The sequence below is a fragment of the Microcaecilia unicolor genome, chromosome 9 (assembly GCF_901765095.1).
Source record: "Microcaecilia unicolor chromosome 9, aMicUni1.1, whole genome shotgun sequence".
NCBI classification, from domain to species: Eukaryota; Metazoa; Chordata; class Amphibia; order Gymnophiona; family Siphonopidae; genus Microcaecilia; species Microcaecilia unicolor.
In genome coordinates, this window is record NC_044039.1 from 16,952,067 (window position 1) to 16,970,385 (window position 18,319).

Below are 18,319 nucleotides of genomic sequence, written 5' to 3' on the forward strand. Positions count from 1 at the left end.
ATAATAAATGATTATAAATATATAATATCGATGTACATTTGCATTAAATAAATATAACACAAATATATCTCACACATATAATAAATAACTAAAAAGGTGTAATTAATTTATCATAAATAAGAAACCATTCCACAATTATGGCACACATATATAATAAATAATTAAAAATAATTAAAAAGATAATGAAAAGCAATAAAAAATACATACATGTGTCGGACTGTACTTTTTATAATTTTTGATATCTATTAATAAATTACATTTTTTCATAACGATCTGCTTTGTTGATTTTCCATCTTGGAGTTTGCAGAGCGTCTGCCCTTTTGCTTTCTTGGACCCCAGCTGAAAAGCTTCCTTCCTGCCTCATCTTAATCATTGGCCCACACAGAAACTTCCCTACTCTTCAGCTGTGTGAAGTTGTGAACCACTGATGATTTTACTTATCATGAAAAGAACCCCACGTTGTGAATGAAGAGCTATCCCAGTGGACATTGAAGAACATTGGTCTGGTGAAATTTAGCTAGTTAGTCCAATTAGTCTTCAAAGCTTGTGTCTAGTTGGTTTCATTCTTATTTGGCCAGCTGGTTCCCTGTGAATATTATCCTCTACATCCTTTTAGTGATTGTACATTAAACACATAGCAGTCTTGCATATTTAAAACATTTTAGTAAATTGGCTTGTTCGTGAGCACAAACAAGAGCAATTACAAATCTATCTGCAGCCCTGCAGCTCATTTTCAGAAAGAGACCCCTCATGGAATTTCTCTATGAAAATTTGGCCAGCACACATTATGCAGGTGCTAAAGTAAAGTGGAGAAGTAGCCTATTGGTTAGAGCACCGGTCTTGCAATCCAGAGGTGGCCGGTTCAGATCCCACTGCTTCTCCTTGCAATCTTGGGCAAGTCACTTAACTCTCCATTGCCTCAGGTACAAACTTAGATTGTGAGCCCTCCTGGGACAGAGAAGTATCTGGAGTACCTGAATATAATTCACCTTGAGCTACTACTGAAAAAGGTGTGAGCAAAATATAAATAAACTAGTTAAAAAAAGGCCCGTTTCTGACACAAATGAAACGGGCGCTAGCAAGGTTTTCCTCAGAGTGTGTATGTTTGAGAAAGTGTATGTGTGTGTGACTGTGTGTAAGAGAGAGAGTGAATGTTCGAGTGTGTGTGTGAGAGAGAGAGAGAAAGAGTGTGAGTCTGGGTGTGAGTGTGTCTGTGAGAGAGAGAGTGTGTGTGAGAATGAGAATGTGTGCAAGTGCATATGTGAGACACAGTGTGAGAGAGAGTGTGTATGTTTCACACAGATACAGTGTGTGCGAGGGAGAGAGAATGTGTGTGAGAGACTGAGTGTATGAGACCAAGAGAGTGTGTGAGTGACTGTGTGACACATAGAGAGTGAATGTGATACAGTGTGAGACATAGAGTGTGTGAGAGACAGTGTGTGAGAGCGAGAGAGAGAAAGACGTTGACTGTGTGAGAGAGAGAGAGAGTGTGTGTGTGACAGAGATACCTCCCCCCCTCTCTGGTGTCAGGCCCCCCTCCTTCCCTCTCTCTGGTGTCAGGCCCCCCCTCTCTCTCTGGTGTCTGAGCGTTACTGTGCAAGACGCCGAGCTCTGGCTGTGCTTCAAGGAACTGACCAATCCTATTTAATAGAATGCACCTCCCACATTCTGAAGCCGAGAAACCTCGTGTGGTTGGTCACTTCTGCTTGTGACGAACCCAGAAGTACGTGATGTCAATTCAGGAGATGGATACAGAGAGCAGGAATGCCTCAGCCATGCAGTCAGCTTCAGCATGTTGGAGGTGCATTTTATTATATAGGATATTCTTTGGGGTTCTACATGGAATGTTGCTACTCTTTAAGATTCTGAAAGGAATCTTGGGAGTGGAGGAGTGGCCTAGTGGTTAGAGCACTGGTCTTATAATCCAGAGGTGGCCAGTTCAAATCCCACTGCAGCTCCTTGTGATCTTGGGCAAGTCACTTAACCCTCCAGTGCCTCAGGTACAAACGTAGATTGTGAGCCCTCCTGGGATAGAGAAATATCCAGAATGTAATTCACCTTGAGCTACTACTGAAAAAGGTGTGAGCAAAATCTAAATAAATAAGTATATTTTGCACCAGTGCAAAGTGCATGAATAAAAGTATATAAAGCAGTTTCAAAATGAAATCTTCATGTGTAACTTCCCTTCAAGCTGGAATAATTAAAACTGTAGGTAAACAAAGCTTGCATTTACCTGCACAAAACCTTTGATTATTACCCCCTAGGTTTGCAAAATTAGTGTAACATTTGTGAATAGTTATAACAGTATAGTCTAGTTAGATGAGGGGGTTAATTTATGAGGATATCTGCAGTGAGATAAGAGAGATCTACCAGGCTAATATCCTAAGGCTATTCTAACTATATGCTGAACATTTTTTTCTTTTCATCTGATGTCAGTTAATTCCTGAAGGATTTGTTTTACTCCTCATCCATTTTCATTTTAGTCTGCTCTTTTAATGGTATTATGACATTCAAAGTATATTCTTGACATAGAAGGATGTAATGGGGACTCTGGTTAATCATTTCCAGCATATGTCCTGGGGCTTTTGATATCATCTTTATTTAATGAACCAAGAACACTTGATTACTCCGTGCGTCCATGTGCCGGGTCTGTCAACTTGAGCTTCTGTGCACTGCGAAGAGGGGCCATTAGTTTGAGTTGTATGGGAGTATGAATTAATGTAAATATTTTAGGGAACTTTGAGGTTTAACGTTATTTATTAAGGCAGTGTCCTTTGTTTATTTTTCTAGCTTTTTTTTAGCAACTTGAAAGAGTCAGTAAGTTTTTTTTAGGAAAATGGGATAACCATAAGGAAAAGAGGATGCAATCTTAGTAAAATGTGTTAGAAAAAAGAATTTTCATGGTTTCTTATTTATTTTCCATTTTGTATATTCCACTCAATATAACTACAGAGTGGCGGATACATTAAAATTTTGACAGAACTATATCAACGCAATAATAAAATAAGGGCTTGATATTAAAATCTGCTTATTTACAGGTTTTCAGCATTGTTGTCCTTATAATGCCACTGAAAAGCACTACAGACCTCCCAGCACTATCTGAGGGTGAGAGCTGGGAATTATCTGGAGACTGGTGATATTCAGAGCTGATAGCCGGATAACTTAGGACAGGAAAAACGCTGTCTTAAGTCACCTGTATTCGTTTCCAGATAATGATGCCAGATATTGCCATTAAGGGGGGCAGACTCAGAAAAGATGTCAGGAAGTATTTTTTCACGGAGAGGGTGGTGGATGCTTGGAATGCCCTCCCGCGGGAGGTGGTGGCGATGAAAACAGTAACGGAATTCAAACATGCATGGGATGTGCATAAAGGAATCCTGTGCAGAAGGAATGGATCCTCAGAAGCTTAGCTACAATTGCGTGGCAGAGCAGGTGGGGGGAAGAGGGGTTGGTGGTTGGGAGGCGAGGATAGGGGAGGGCAGACTTTTATACGGTCTGTGCCAGAGCCGGTGATGGAAGGCCGAACAGGTGGTTGGGAGGCAGGAAAAACTGCTGGGCAGACTTATACGGTCTGTGCCCTGAGAAAGACAGGTACAAATCAAGGTAAGGTATACACATGAGTTTATCTTGGGCAGACTGGATGGACCGTGCAGGTCTTTTTCTGCCGTCATCTACTATGTTACTATCCAGATATTGGTATCAGCCAGCAGCATACCTAAGATATTCAGCATCGATTTGTGGATATCAGCCGGCGCTAAATATCCAGGTAGAACTTTAAATGCAGCAGCCAATGTTTAAAAGTCACGCTGTCTAGTGAGCCTTATCTTGGTGGTGGAAGAAGTAATAGAGACGTTGCTGAAGGAAACGATAGTCAACGTTCTACAGTCCAATGTTAAAGGATCTGAGCAACGTGGTTTTACAAAAGGCAAATTGTTTCAAAGAATCTGATTGATTTCTTTGACTGGGAGATAAAAAGAACTGGATCAAGGGCCATGCGCTGGATGTGATCTACTTAGATTTCATCAAAGCCTTTGATTCTGTTCCTCATAGCAGGCTCATGCATAAACTGAGTAGACTGAGGATGGGGCCCATATAGTAAACAGGACCACAAATTAGTTGACTGATAGGTGGCATAGGGTGGTAGAAAGTGGAATTTGCTCAAAAGAAGGGAGGTATGGTAGCCGTGTTAGTCCACACTTAAGGTTATCAATAGAAATCAAACAAAATAAAACATGGAAAAGAAAATAAGATGATACCTTTTTTATTGGACATAACTTAATACATTTCTTGATTAGCTTTTGAAGGTTGCCCTTCTTCCTCAGATCGGAAATAAGCAAATGTGCTAGCTGACAGTGTATATAAGTGATCTATAAGTGTCAGCTAGCACATTTGCTTATTTCCGATCTGAGGAAGAAGGGCAACCTTCAAAAGCTAATCAAGAAATGTATTAAGTTATGTCCAATAAAAAAGGTATCATCTTATTTTCTTTTCCATGTTTTATTTTGTTTGATTTCTATTGATAACCTCAAAAGAAGGAAAAGTGAGTAGTGGAGTGCCTTAGGGATCTGTCCCTGGGCTTATTCTGTTCAATATATTTGTGAGCAATGTTTAGAAAGAATGGATCTACAGAATGTTAGCGGAGGTTGGGTGGCAACGCTGATAATTGGAGAGCAAAACCAGTGCTGGACGGACTTCTACGGTCTGCGCCCTGATCGTGGCTGAATAGATATGGATGGGCTAGAGTGTAAATTTTAAGGGGCTTCGACGTTAGCTTCAGAACGTTTAGTACAAGAAGAGTGCTGGGCAGGCTTTTACGGTCTGTGCCCTGAGAAAGGCAGGGACAAATCAAACTTGGGTGTACATATAAAGTATCATGTACTATGTAAAATTTGTTTATCTTGTTGGACAGACTGGATGGACCGTTCAAGTCTTTATCCGCCGTCATTTACTATGCTACTATGTTGAAGCGTTAAAAGGAAAAGTATGCCCTTTTGAGAATGACACGAAGATTGGCAACAGAGTGGACACCCCAGAGGGAGTGAAAAGCATGAAAAGAATCCTACAAAAATTAGAAATTTGGGTGAATGTTTAGCAGTTAAACTTTAATGTGAAGAAATACAGAGTGATACATTTGAAATCCACGAGCACTGTATGTGATAGGAGGTAAGAGGCTGATGTGCATGGACCAGAAAAGAGTGCTCGGGATGATAATGTCTCAGGATCTCAATATGGTGAAACCAGTGGTCAAGGCCAGAAGGATGCTTGGCCGCATTGTGAGGGGCATAACCAGCAAAAAAAAAAAAAAAAAAAAAAAAGAGGTGATAATAAGTACATAAGTAGTGCCATACTGGGAAAGACCAAAGGTCCATCTAGCCCAGCATCCTGTCACCGACAGTGGCCAATCCAGGTCAAGGGCACCTGGCACGCTCCCCAAACGTAAAAACATTTCAGACAAGTTATACCTAAAAATGCGGAATTTTTCCAAGTCCATTTAATAGCGGTCTATGGACTTGTCCTTTAGGAATCTATCTAACCCCTTTTTAAACTCCGTCAAGCTAACCGCCCGTACCACGTTCTCCGGCAACGAATTCCAGAGTCTAATTACACGTTGGGTGAAGAAAAATTTTCTCCGATTCGTTTTAAATTTACCACACTGTAGCTTCAACTCATGCCCTCTAGTCCTAGTATTTTTGGATAGCGTGAACAGTCGCTTCACATCCACCCGATCCATTCCACTCATTATTTTATACACTTCTATCATATCTCCCCTCAGCCGTCTCTTCTCCAAGCTGAAAAGCCCTAGCCTTCTCAGCCTCTCTTCATAGGAAAGTCGTCCCATCCCCACTATCATTTTCGTCGCCCTTCGCTGTACCTTTTCCAATTCTACTATATCTTTTTTGAGATACGGAGACCAGTACTGAACACAATACTCCAGGTGCGGTCGCACCATGGAGCGATACAACGGCATTATAACATCCGCACACCTGGACTCCATACCCTTCCTAATAACACCCAACATTCTATTCGCTTTCCTAGCCGCAGCAGCACACTGAGCAGAAGGTTTCAGCGTATCATCGACGACGACACCCAGATCCCTTTCTTGATCCGTAACTCCTAACGCGGAACCTTGCAAGACGTAGCTATAATTCGGGTTCCTCTTACCCACATGCATCACTTTGCACTTGTCAACATTGAACTTCATCTGCCACTTGCACGCCCATTCTCCCAGTCTCGCAAGGTCCTCCTGTAATCGTTCACATTCCTCCTGCGACTTGACGACCCTGAATAATTTTGTGTCATCGGCGAATTTAATTACCTCACTAGTTATTCCCATCTCTAGGTCATTTATAAATACATTAAAAAGCAACGGACCCAGCACAGACCCCTGCGGGACCCCACTAACTACCCTCCTCCACTGAGAATACTGGCCACGCAATCCTACTCTCTGCTTCCTATCTTTCAACCAGTTCTTAATCCATAATAATACCCTACCTCCGATTCCATGACTCTGCAATTTCTTCAGGAGTCTTTCGTGCGGCACTTTGTCAAACGCCTTCTGAAAATCCAGATATACAATATCAACCGGCTCCCCATTGTCCACATGTTTGCTTACCCCCTCAAAAAAATGCATTAGATTGGTGAGGCTACTGTAAAAGTTGTTGGTGAGACTGCATTTGGAGTATTATGTTCAGTTTTGAATTTCACATCTTGTCAAGCACATAAAAAGATGTAAACCCATTCAGAGGAAAGTGACTAAAATGGTATGTGGTAGATGCAACTACAGATGTGACATTAATCTTTGATTTGACATATTTAAAGCTGTTGTTATACATTATATATATATTTGAGCACAAGCTTGACATGGAGAGGCATAATCGAACGGGACGCCCAAGTTTTCCTGAGAGGACGTCCCGTGAAGGGGAGGAGAAACCCGTATTATCGAAACAAGATGGGCGGCCATCTTTCGTTTCGATAATACAGTCGGGGACGCCCAAATCACCACATTTAGGTCGACCTTAGAGATGGTCATCCCCGATTTTCGGCGATAATGGAACCCGAGGACGCCCATCTCAGAAACGACCAAATCCAAGCCCTTTGGTCATGGGAGGAGCCAGCATTCGTAGTGCACTGGTCCCCTTGACATGCCAGGACACCAAAAGCTCCCAGTTGCATAGCTCCCTTACCTTGTGTGCTGAGCCCCGCAAAACCCACTACCCACAACTGTACACCACTACCATAGCCCTTAGGGATGAAGGAGGGCACCTAGATGTGGGTACAGTGGGTTTCTGGTGGGTTTTGGAGGGCTCACATTTACCACCACAAGTTTACAGGTAGGGAGGGGGATGAGCCTGGGTCCGCCTGCCTGAAGTGCACTGCAGTGCCCACTAGAACTGCTCCAGGGACCTGCATTCTGCTGTCAGGGAGCTGGGTATGATATTTGAGGCTGGCATAGAGGCTGGAAAAAATATTTTAACATTTTTATTTAGGGTGGGAGGATGTTAGTGACCAATGGGGGAGTAGGGGGAGGTCATCCCCGATTCCCTCCGGTGGTCATCTGGTCATTTAGAGCACATTTTTGTTGCTTGGTCATTAAAAAAAAGGACCAAGTAAAGTCGGGCAAGTATTCATCAGGGACGCCCTTCTTTTTTCCATTATCAGCCGAGGACGCCCATGTGTTAAGCACGCCCCAGTCCCACCTTCGCTATGCTTCCATCACTCCCCCATGAACTTTGGTCATCCCCGCGATGGAAAGCAGTTGAGGACGCCCAAAATCAGCTTTCAATTATGCCAATTTGGGCAACCCTGGGAGAAGGACGCCCATCTCCTGATTTGTGTCGAAAGATAGGCACCCTTCTCTTTCGAAAATGAGCCCAATAGTATTCTGGAAGTAACGTGTGTAAGTGGCAGCCCCACCCAAATTACTGAAACATATTCAATTAGAAACTTTGCAATAAAAACGCAAGAACTAGGGAAAGTCAAAACTTTGGCTTAATTTCAGAAGCATGTTTGATTCAGGGCTGCTCCACAGAGCATCTTGTAGTAGAAGTGAACTTTTTATTTTATTCTCTTTTTTCACTTCCTAATTTCATGCATTCTCTTTGAGTTTCATTGACCACCAGTATTTCCCATGTGCCCGTCAGTAACTTGTTAGTTTAAATTGCTGGAAAATCCGTTCTGATGCATTTTGTTTTGCACAAAGAACATATAGAAATTCCTTGAGAAAAGAATGAGCATCAATCATAACCTGGCAGGCTGGTTTTACTGACCATCTCTCCTGGAATAAACACAACACAAAAACCCAAGCAGGCTATGCATGGGAAACAAAGGACACAGTTTTATCTAACCACACTTATTCTTAAACCCGAACCCTAACAAACACAACCACCTCTTAAATAATTTGCTCTTCCACTTGACTCCACTTCCCTCTCCTCTTCCAACACTTACTTGGCCATTTACTCAGTGCTGCATTCCCACAGTAGGTGCCTTCAACTACCCAGGTTTCAAGCACCCTGCCCACTCCTCTCCTTCTTCCCTAAACTGGGTAATCAGCCTTCCCAGCCACAGCCCAGCTGTGAATTCCAATGGCTTAAGCAACTGTCCCTTTCTTAAAGCCAAGAATCTCTTTGCTGTAACCCCTGTTTTCCTTATTTAACCAGTCATCCTTATAAAAACATTTCCAATAAACTAATCTCAGATTTACAGTCTACACATCAAAGAATAATGATACAAGTGCTGGCAAGAAAAAAACAGGAAGGAGGTGGGACTGCACAGAGAAGAAATGATAAGCCTGGGGAGGAATCAGAGGAATATATGCAGGGGGGAGGAACCGTGTGGCCCACCGCTCAACCAGGTGCAAACAGAGCTGCAGGGCTTGAAAAGGGCCAATAGGAGACTCTCATTGGCCATTGCATCTATGGAGATGCTGGAAATGAGGAAGGAGGGGCATGAGCCATAAGTAATATAAGTTGCAAGTCCTCCTCCACCCCTCCCCCATAGAGGACCATAGATGTAGATGAAAGTTGGAGAATGAAGGCAGTGGTGATCGAAATGCACCTTCACTCGCCCCACCCCCCACAGACTGGAAATGACCAACCACATTGTTAACCATTCTGGTATTACTGCAAATAGAGTATCTTGCGTAAAAATGTAATTTTGCAGTCCCAGCCGTGCTTCCTGCTTTTTTTAAGTTACCTAGCACCTGATTTCTGATAGATTGGTCAGGGTTGGAAACATTCAGTTTGTACCAGTATGGCAATGCTTATGTTCTTATGATATATTGCTGGCGTAATCTGAAACGACACAATGTTTGCATTTTAAGTAGTGATTGTGATGTTCGACAAGCCAATATTAGAAGTAGGCTTGTAGACAGTTAGAACGAAACTCGATGAAAGTTAACAGTCCCCTCTTCTTTTGGAATCTGCTCTTCCTTGCAGGCCGCATTAGATCACTGGCTCACTTTGGATTCTTCCAGCTTCCCATCAAAAACATCACTTCTTGCGAACCAGCTGCAGCAGCCAAAGGTAAGACGTCGCAGACACTTCATAGCCCTGAGTCTTTTTCTTGCAGGATACGTTACAGCAATTTGATTAATAATGCCGTTTATTGACTCGAAAAACACAATTACTTTTAGAAGCCTGTGGCTTCCTCCTCATCACCAGCTGTAATTTTTCATATGCATTTGTTTCATATGCTCAAATTTTTGTCTTTTATTTTGGATTTCTTTCAACACTGTACTTTCACAGTAGCAAAGGAAACAAAAAGATGATCTGTCTCAGCTGCAGTTTTGACATTGGATTAAAAATTACTGGTTGCTCCAGTACTTAAAATATTGACGTCTACATCATATGTCAACAGCTGAGGATTCTCAGAACAGCTAAAGGTCACCGAATTGTAATGTGTATTGTCCATTTATAGACTTTGAAGTTTGGGTTTATGTTCCTTATTCCATTTTGAAGCAAATTGTTTTGATATACACATTTACTCCCGATTGGATTATGTGTAGTGTTTACTCCAAAACTTACTAAAATAGTCTTTCATAGTATGGCTGTGATAAATAATACCACAATCCAAAAAAATCGAGTGAGAAAGGTGTTCTCTGTAGCTACCACTTTCTTTTACTGTGTAAAAAAGTTGGGGGGAAAGACCTCAGACGCCTGTGACACTTCGGCGCTGTTCTATTATTCAATTTCAGCGTCTCAGTCACAGTGCTGGCTTCGATCATAGGTCGTAAAACCCCCCAACAATTTATTTTCATAAGTGCAAAAACATTTTCAAAATGTGACAGTAATAAAAAATCGAACTTAGCTTTTAATGGCAGTGTGAATAATACAACAACGCAGGAGGTGTCACAGGCGTCTGAGATCTTTCCCCCCAACTTTATTACACAGTAAATAAAAGTGGTAGCTACAGAGAACACCTTTCTCACTCGATTTTTTTTTTGGATTGTGGTTATTGTTTGTGAGTGAGTTTCCAGTGTGCTTTGATACTGTGATAAATAATACAAATAGGTGAAATAAAATATATTTCCATTCTTTCACCAAACATCCACGTTTGCAGCTCTCTCCTTCTCTGCTCATATCCAGCAGATTGCCAAGACCTGTCGTTTCTTTCTTTACAACATCCGTAAAATCCGCCCCTTTCTTTCCGAGCACTCTACCAAAACCCTCCTCCACACCCTTGTCACCTCTCGTTTAGACTACTGCAATCTGCTTTTTGCTGGCCTCCCACTTAGTCACCTCTCCCCTCTCCAGTCGGTTCAAAACTCTGCTGCCTGTCTCATCTTCCGCCAGGGTCGCTTTACTCATACTACCCCTCTCCTCAAGACCCTTCACTGGCTCCCTATCCGTTTTCGCATTCTGTTCAAACTTCTTCTACTAACCTATAAATGTACTCACTCTGCTGCTCCCCAGTATCTCTCCACACTCGTCCTTCCCTACACCCCTTCCCGTGCACTCCGCTCCATGGATAAATCCTTCTTATCTGTTCCCTTCTCCACTACTGCCAACTCCAGACTTCGCGCCTTCTGTCTCGCTGCACCCTACGCCTGGAATAAACTTCCTGAGCCCCTACGTCTTGCCCCATCCTTGACCATCTTTAAATCTGGATTGAAAGCCCACATCTTTAACATTTGACTTGTAACCACTTGTAACCTCTCGCTTCTACCTACCCTCCTCTCCTCTTTCCTCTACACACTATTTGATTTGCTTGCTTTATTTTTTGTCTATTAGATTGTAAGCTCTTTGAGCAGGGACTGTCTTTCTTCTATGTTTGTGCAGCGCTGCGTATGCCTTGTAGCGCTATAGAAATGCTAAATAGTAGTAGTAGTAGTAGTAGTAGTATTTAGAAAGGTTCAGCTACTGAAACAGAGGTGAGATCTTACTCGTGTCATTTTAAAAATAGTAAACTTAGTGGTAAAATTCCTTCTCATCTCTTTTTGATCAGGATCCAAAGCAAGCTCTGACTTCTGATGTTGAGACCCTTTCTTTACCATGGAATCCACGTCAAGCTTGGCAGTATAGTGAAATTGCAGAAACAGGAAATGCACTCCCCCCTGATAAGGCCCAACCTGGCAGCTGGTATGTCAGAATTAAAGTATATCTTATATGAACACTCTTAAAAATTATTATGAATTCAGGGTCAGTATTTAGGCAGTCCAGTCACTGGCTTAAGTGAAACACCGGCACTTAATCTGTATATACAGTGGTGTTCCTAGGTTGGCTGCCACCCAGGGAGAATCGCCGCTGCCCCCCCCCCCCCCCCCCCGGCGAATCACCCCTCCCCACAAATCACCACTTCCCACACTAGTGCATCATTTATATTATATTATATTATATTATTATGCCTCTGTATCACTCCATGGTTCGACCTCATCTTGAGTATTGCATTCAATTCTGGTCACCATATGTCAAAAAAGATATAGTGGAATTAGAAAAGGTACACAAAAGGGAGATGAAAATGATAAAGGGGATGGGACGACTTCCCTATGAGGAAAGGCTAAAGCGGCTAGGGCTCTTCAGCTTGGAGAAAAGATGGCTGAGGGGAGATATGATAGAAGTCTATAAAATAATGAGTGGAGTTGAACGGGTAGACGTGAATTGCTTGATATCTAGCCGCTTTAGCCTTTCCTCATAGGGAAGTCTTTTTTTTTTTTTTTTTTTACCTAACCTGACGTTCATTTTCTTCATAGGTCTGAAAAAAGAACTCTGTCACGGCTGTCTGACATGAAGCCCATCAGTGAGTGCTCACTTAGATCTGAGAAGGAAGAGCAAATTTCAGTGGAATGGTACGTAGTTAATTTTCTAGCATCGTGTTTTGAATATTAGTTGAAGCTTCTAACAGCAGTGGTTCTCAATCCAGTCCTCGGAGCAACACCTAGCCAGTTGGATTTCCAGGATATCCACAATGAATATGTATGAGAGAGACTTGCATGGAGGCAATGCATGTATATCTATCTCATGCATTTTCAGGGGCCCTTTTACTAAGCCGCATAGGCACCTACACGCCCAACGTGCGTAAGTTTTAAAGTTACCGCCCGGCTACAACGTGGCTCTTGCAGTAATTTAATTTTTGATGCGCGTCTGCTACACGTGCCGGAGAATATTTTTATTTTCTGGCGCACAGGCGGTAATCGTCATTCTACATGCATAGACCATTACCACCCGGTTACCACTAGGTCAATGGCTGGCGGTAAGGTCTCAGATCCAAGATGAATGCGCAGCAATTTTTATTTTGCCGCATGTCCATTTTCGGCAAAAATTTTAAAAAGTCATTTTTTTACAGGTGCGCTGAAAAAGGTTATGGATTTCAGCAAGACAATGTACTATGAAACAAATTAACAGTCATCTTGTAACTTCTTATATCACAAATTTAAAAAAAAAAGTCACTTGTGATATCTATCTGACTTGATGCATCCTCAGGATAACCCAAGGCTGAGAGGAACTAATGCTCTTAGGGGTCTGTTTACTTAAGGGTGTTAAGCCCTTAACACTTGGGGGTCCTTTTACTGAGTACTCCCAGTTTTAAGTAATATACTTTGCTTTAATTATTACAAATATAAACACACAAATTTCTTGAAAACTATAACAGTTTCTGCGGAACTCTTGGAGGGTCTGGACGTTCTAAAACCAAGATGTTGAGCTGATTTGTGCACCTTCTCTGGTAGCCTTCTCTTTGCCGCACGGTGCTTCCTCGTAAGCAAGCAACTATATACCTTGTGATGGGATTTACAAACTTTGATTGCAAATTTTTGCTTGCAAACTAAAACTTGATAACAGCTAATTGACACACTCTGAATAGTGGACATGGGACATTGAAAAAAACTGTCGTTAATCATGTGACATGATTTATAGTCCTCATGAGCCAAGAGACAATACTTAATGGCACTTTGTGTATGAAGACGATAACAATCCCTGTATGATAATCATTTTGATTTGATTACGTGTGAGTGTGCTATCTGAGTGAATGTGTGCGCTTGGCGGAGAGAAGAGAGTTCCGCAGAAACTGTTATAGTTTTCAAGAAATTTGTGTGTTTATATTTGTAATAATTAAAACAAAGTATATTACTTAAAACTGGGAGTACTGTATGTGACTGTACTACTGTAGAATTTGTACTCCGATAATACATTTTTTTGCCCCTGAGTTGCTAAATAGTCCTTTTACTAAGCCGCGTAGGTGCCTACATGTGCCCAACGCGCCAAATTAGAGTTACCACCCGGTTACCATGTGGCCCTTGCAGTAATTTCAATTTTGGCGCGCATCCGCGACACGCGTCCGAAAAAATATTTTTTTATTTTCTGACGCGTGTCAAGTGGTGTTTGACGCGCGTCGGTCATTACCGCCCGATTACCGCGTGAGACATTACCGCTAAGTCAATGGCTGGCAGTATGGTCTCGGACCCAAAATGGAATGTGCAGCAATTTTTAAAAGGCCTTTTTTTTTTTTTACAGGCGCACTGAAAAATGGATCTGCGGTCACCCAAAACCCACGCCTACGCTACTGCAGGCTATTTTTCAGCGCACCTTAGTAAAAAGACCCCTTGGTTAATTTACTATAATAAAACGCAGCCTCAACGTTCTGAGGACACTGACGTCACTGAAGTCACTCACACACCGGTTCGTGGTTTCATGGTGGTGAAGCCACCACAACATCTTCATGCCCCGCCCTTGCGTCACACGTGATGACGTCGAGGGCGGAACATGAAAACAAATTAACACAGTAGCTTCCTTCCAACAAATCCCAGCCGCCGCTGACGTGCACATGAACCCGGCCCCTTTCGCCACATAGCCCCGCACCTTACAACTTACCGCCTCGCCCACGGTAACACACGCTTAACCTCACCAACCTCCCTCCCCCCCTGTCACCTCCCCTCCCCTTACGCGTGTCTACCTGGTGGTCTAGAGGTACCTGTTCCGTCGGCCCAGGAAAGAAAGAGCCCCCCTCTTTCCTCCCGTACCGGTGGCTTCCTTGCTGCATCGTGTGGGAGTCCAGCTCTCGGCATTTGAAAATGGCCGCCGAGAGTTTAAGCTGCCTCGCGAGACTTCAACTCTCGGCGGCCATTTTGAAACGCCGAGAGCCGGACTCCCACACCATGCAGCAAGGAAGCCACCGCTACGGGAGGAAAGAGGGGGCTCTTTCTTTCCTGGGCCGACGGAACAGGTACCGTAAGAGGAGGGGAAGGGAGTCCCGTGCCCGCTAGTGCCCGTTTCATCGGCGCCAGAAACGGGCCATTTTTACTAGTTTTTGTATAAATAGTCAAATATCTAGACGTTTGTTCTGCATTATTCTGTAGTTATTGAAGCTGAGATGGATATTTGGCTCTGTCACAGATTTTCTCCTCTTGGTACATTTTTCATACATCCTGAATTTTAGAGGTAGAGATGCTATAGAGAGGTCATCGTCTGTACTTGTGACGTTGAGGCCACCTGTTCTCATTTTTCCTTTTTGCAGAGCAGCCAAAATAATTATTTTATCTAGCTGTAGTTTGTGTGAGAATGGAGAACTCCACAGCGCTGGTTTTCTTACAAGCACTGTTCCTCTCTAAAACTACTTCGCCAACCCAAGGTTTGAGTGTGCCTGATAACATTCGTGTATCAATATGTGACATATCTATCTATTACCTTTCTTTAGGGGTTTCAAAGATATTTCTACTGCACAACTGATGCTGAAGAGAGCCCATAAAATGAAATCGAAAACAACAAAGAAGAGAATGTTGTTGGGTAAATAATTTGTACTTTAGTAGTATAAGCTAAATAAGGGTCCCTACATATTAAGCAGCTTTATCCCCCAAATTCTATAAAAGTCATTAATTTTTTTTTTTTTTTTTTTGGGGGGGGGGGTTGTGTTTCTGTTCTTTAAAAATTATACTACATGGAAGTTTCTAGGTTGTGTTTGGATAACTGCTGTTGTCAGTGGCGTTCCTGGGGGGACTGACACCCGGGGCGGATCGCCGATGCGCCCTGTCCCCCGGGTGCAGCGCCCCCCCCCAGAACAGCGCGACGCCCCCCCCCCGGCGAAAGAACCGCGTGCAGCGCGATCCCCCGGCGAAAGAACTCCCCCACGGGTGCACGCTGCTGGGGGGGGGGATGCCGCATGCCTGCTGGCTCTTCGTTTTCATGCTAAGGTGAACTGGACTTCAAACGTGTTACTGTAGTGAAATGGTACAGTACTTGAAGAAGGGGCTGGAAGAGTGGGAGGAGAAAGGGAAGTGGGCTAAGGTGGTAGGAGCTATAAAAGTAGCAGTGGATCTGTATGTAAGGGAATAAAAGCAAGGCGGAAAATAAGTCAATATGGTTCTCCAAGAAAACGACTTAAAAAATGAAGGCAAAAAAGGGCAGCGTTCACAGAGTAAAGAGGACCACAAAAAGAAGAACACAGAAAAGATTATCTGGTAAAACTGGGAGACACGAAGAGAGTAATCAGGATGGTAGAAGCTCAAACAGAAGAAAGGATAGCTAAAGATGTAAAGAGGAGACAAAACCTTTTTCAGGTATGTCAGCGAAAGGAGGAAGGCCAGAAGTGCAATAGCTAGACTGAAAGATATAAAGCATTGCTATATGTTGAGTTAAAAATGGAAACACAAAACAAATAGGTTTGTTCACAGAAGAAAACCCTGGAAAAAGACTGCAGTGACTTACAAAGATATGTATAGGAATGATATAGATACTTCACTATTCACAAAAGAGTAAGAATAAATTACAAACCCGAAATGAGATGCATCCCAGGATACTAAAGGAGATCAGAGAAGTTCTGGATGATCTCCTCAAGGATGTCTTTAATAGATCTTTGGAGAAGGGGAGGGACCTTGGATTGGAAAAAGGCGAATATGGTTCCTCTTCTCAGAAATGTGTGAAAGTTAATGTGAGAAATTACAGGCTCCTAAGCCTTGTCTGAGTGGTGGGAAAAATGATAGATTCTACTGGATTTGGATTTAGGATTTAATCACTCTCGTTTTTTAAACTGACCTCAAGGCAAACTACATGTGGTACATAAATTATATCCTGAAAGAAAGGATAGTTAGCGATATACAATTGTTGTAAGATCTATAGCAACATGATTTTACCAGATGCAGCTCAAGCCAACTGAATCTGAATAATTTCTTCAGCTGGGTGACCAGAGAGCTAGAAACCCATGTGGTGTACATGAGTTTCCTCAAAGATATTGTTCGCCATAGAAGGCTCATGAATAAACTGAGCAGTGTGGGAATGATTCCTAAGGTGCTGATCTGGATTAGAAATTGGTTAGGTGACAGATGACAGAGGGAAATGTCAGATAGGAAAGAAAGTTGAGCAATGGAGTTCCTCAGGGATTGGTTCTGGGGCCAGTTTTGTTCAGTATTTTTATGAGTGATATTGCCAATGGTTTAGAAGGCGAAGCTTGTCTTTTTGCAGATTACATGAAGTTCTGCAACTGAATGGACACCCTTGAGGGCGAAGACATAATGAGAAGGGATCTATACAAAGTAGATAGTTGTTCAAAACAGGTTCAGTGGTGTATTTGTGATGCAGAAATCCAAAGGAAATGTATACGAGAGGAGGGTAGAGACTGATGCTCAGTGACCATGAAAAAGACCTCAAAATGATAGTGTCTGAGGATCTCAAGCTTGTAGAACAATTTGATAAACTGGAGATGAAAGCCAGAAGGATGCTGAGCTGCACAGAGAGAAATATAACCAGCAGAAATGAGAAAGTGATAATATTTAAATATTGTCTTAAGTTTTGGACGCCATACCTCAATAAGGTTATAAAGAGAACAAAGGCAGTCCAGAAGAAAGAAACCAGAAGGGTACAGGTTCTGCACCAAAAGATATATAGGAAGAGACTTGTGTACTTATATGGAGCATTAACCATTCTTGGGTTTTTTTTCCTTCTTTGATAATGGAATGGCCTTATTTGTGATGATGATTATAAGGTTGGTATGTTCTGTTTCTCTATCATGTGGGTTTTGCTTGATTGTTATCTGAAGATCAAGAGACTTGAGAACCTAAATATGCATATCTTTGAGAAGAGGTAGGACAGAGGAGATACAACACAGATGTTTTAAATTCTTACGTTATATTAATGAACAAACAGTTTTTTCCCAAAGAGAGGAAGCTGTGAATCTAGGAGATGTAACATGAAGCTGCATTGAGGTAGACTCAAAAACAACATCAAAGAAAGGGTGGCAAGAGCCTAGACTGCCTTCCAAAAAAAGGTAGTGGAAACAAAAGTAGTGATGAAATTCAAAACAGAGTGGCATATACACAGAAGATCCTTAAGTGGCAAGAGGATGGAAACCAAGCATACCTCCACTTAAAGCAACAGTTAAATGAATTGTGCACTTCTAAGAAAAAACTAGGAGGTGACCTGCATTGAGCAGCACATACAATTCTAACAACCTTACTGACAAGGTTGAATGGGCTGTGTTGGTCACCTGCCCAAAATACTTCCTCTAGCCTTGTTATATCCTTATTGAAATTAGGCGTGTTTTTCTAATGTAGGTTGCAAAAACTGTAAGGCTTTTATAACTATTCTGCATGCTGTTTTAGGTTATTCCCCCCTCCCCCGCCCCCGTTTACTGACCCGCGGCAATGACGACACAGCAAATTCAAAGTGAATGGGCAGTGTCAGCATTAGCGCACGGCAGCTGCTAGCACGTCTTGGTAAAGAAGGGGGTTAATTTGTAAGTTTTAAATTTATGTTCTGTATTTTTTATCTTTTCATTCATTTTTATTCTTTAATTTTTTTAAGGCTGCATTTTGATTAAAATTTGTGATTGTGATTAATCTCAAAAAGGTATGTCATTTATTTTTCCCCTCAGTGCAGCTCCTTGTGACTGGGCAATA

The 18,319-nt window shown here is 42.3% G+C and overlaps 1 protein-coding gene across 4 annotated transcripts in view; it reads left to right on the top strand.

The window, feature by feature from the left end:
- Positions 1 to 18,319, top strand: part of LRRIQ1 (leucine rich repeats and IQ motif containing 1) — a 211,335-nt gene that overhangs the window by 126,012 nt on the left and 67,004 nt on the right. For all 4 annotated transcript variants that reach the window (XM_030214743.1, XM_030214745.1, XM_030214744.1 and 1 more), the window contains exons 18-21: positions 9,435 to 9,521; positions 11,443 to 11,576; positions 12,188 to 12,283; positions 15,127 to 15,215. In XM_030214743.1, coding sequence (XP_030070603.1) covers positions 9,435 to 9,521; positions 11,443 to 11,576; positions 12,188 to 12,283; positions 15,127 to 15,215 — 406 coding nt within the window. The remainder of the gene's footprint in view (positions 1 to 9,434; positions 9,522 to 11,442; positions 11,577 to 12,187; positions 12,284 to 15,126; positions 15,216 to 18,319) is intronic.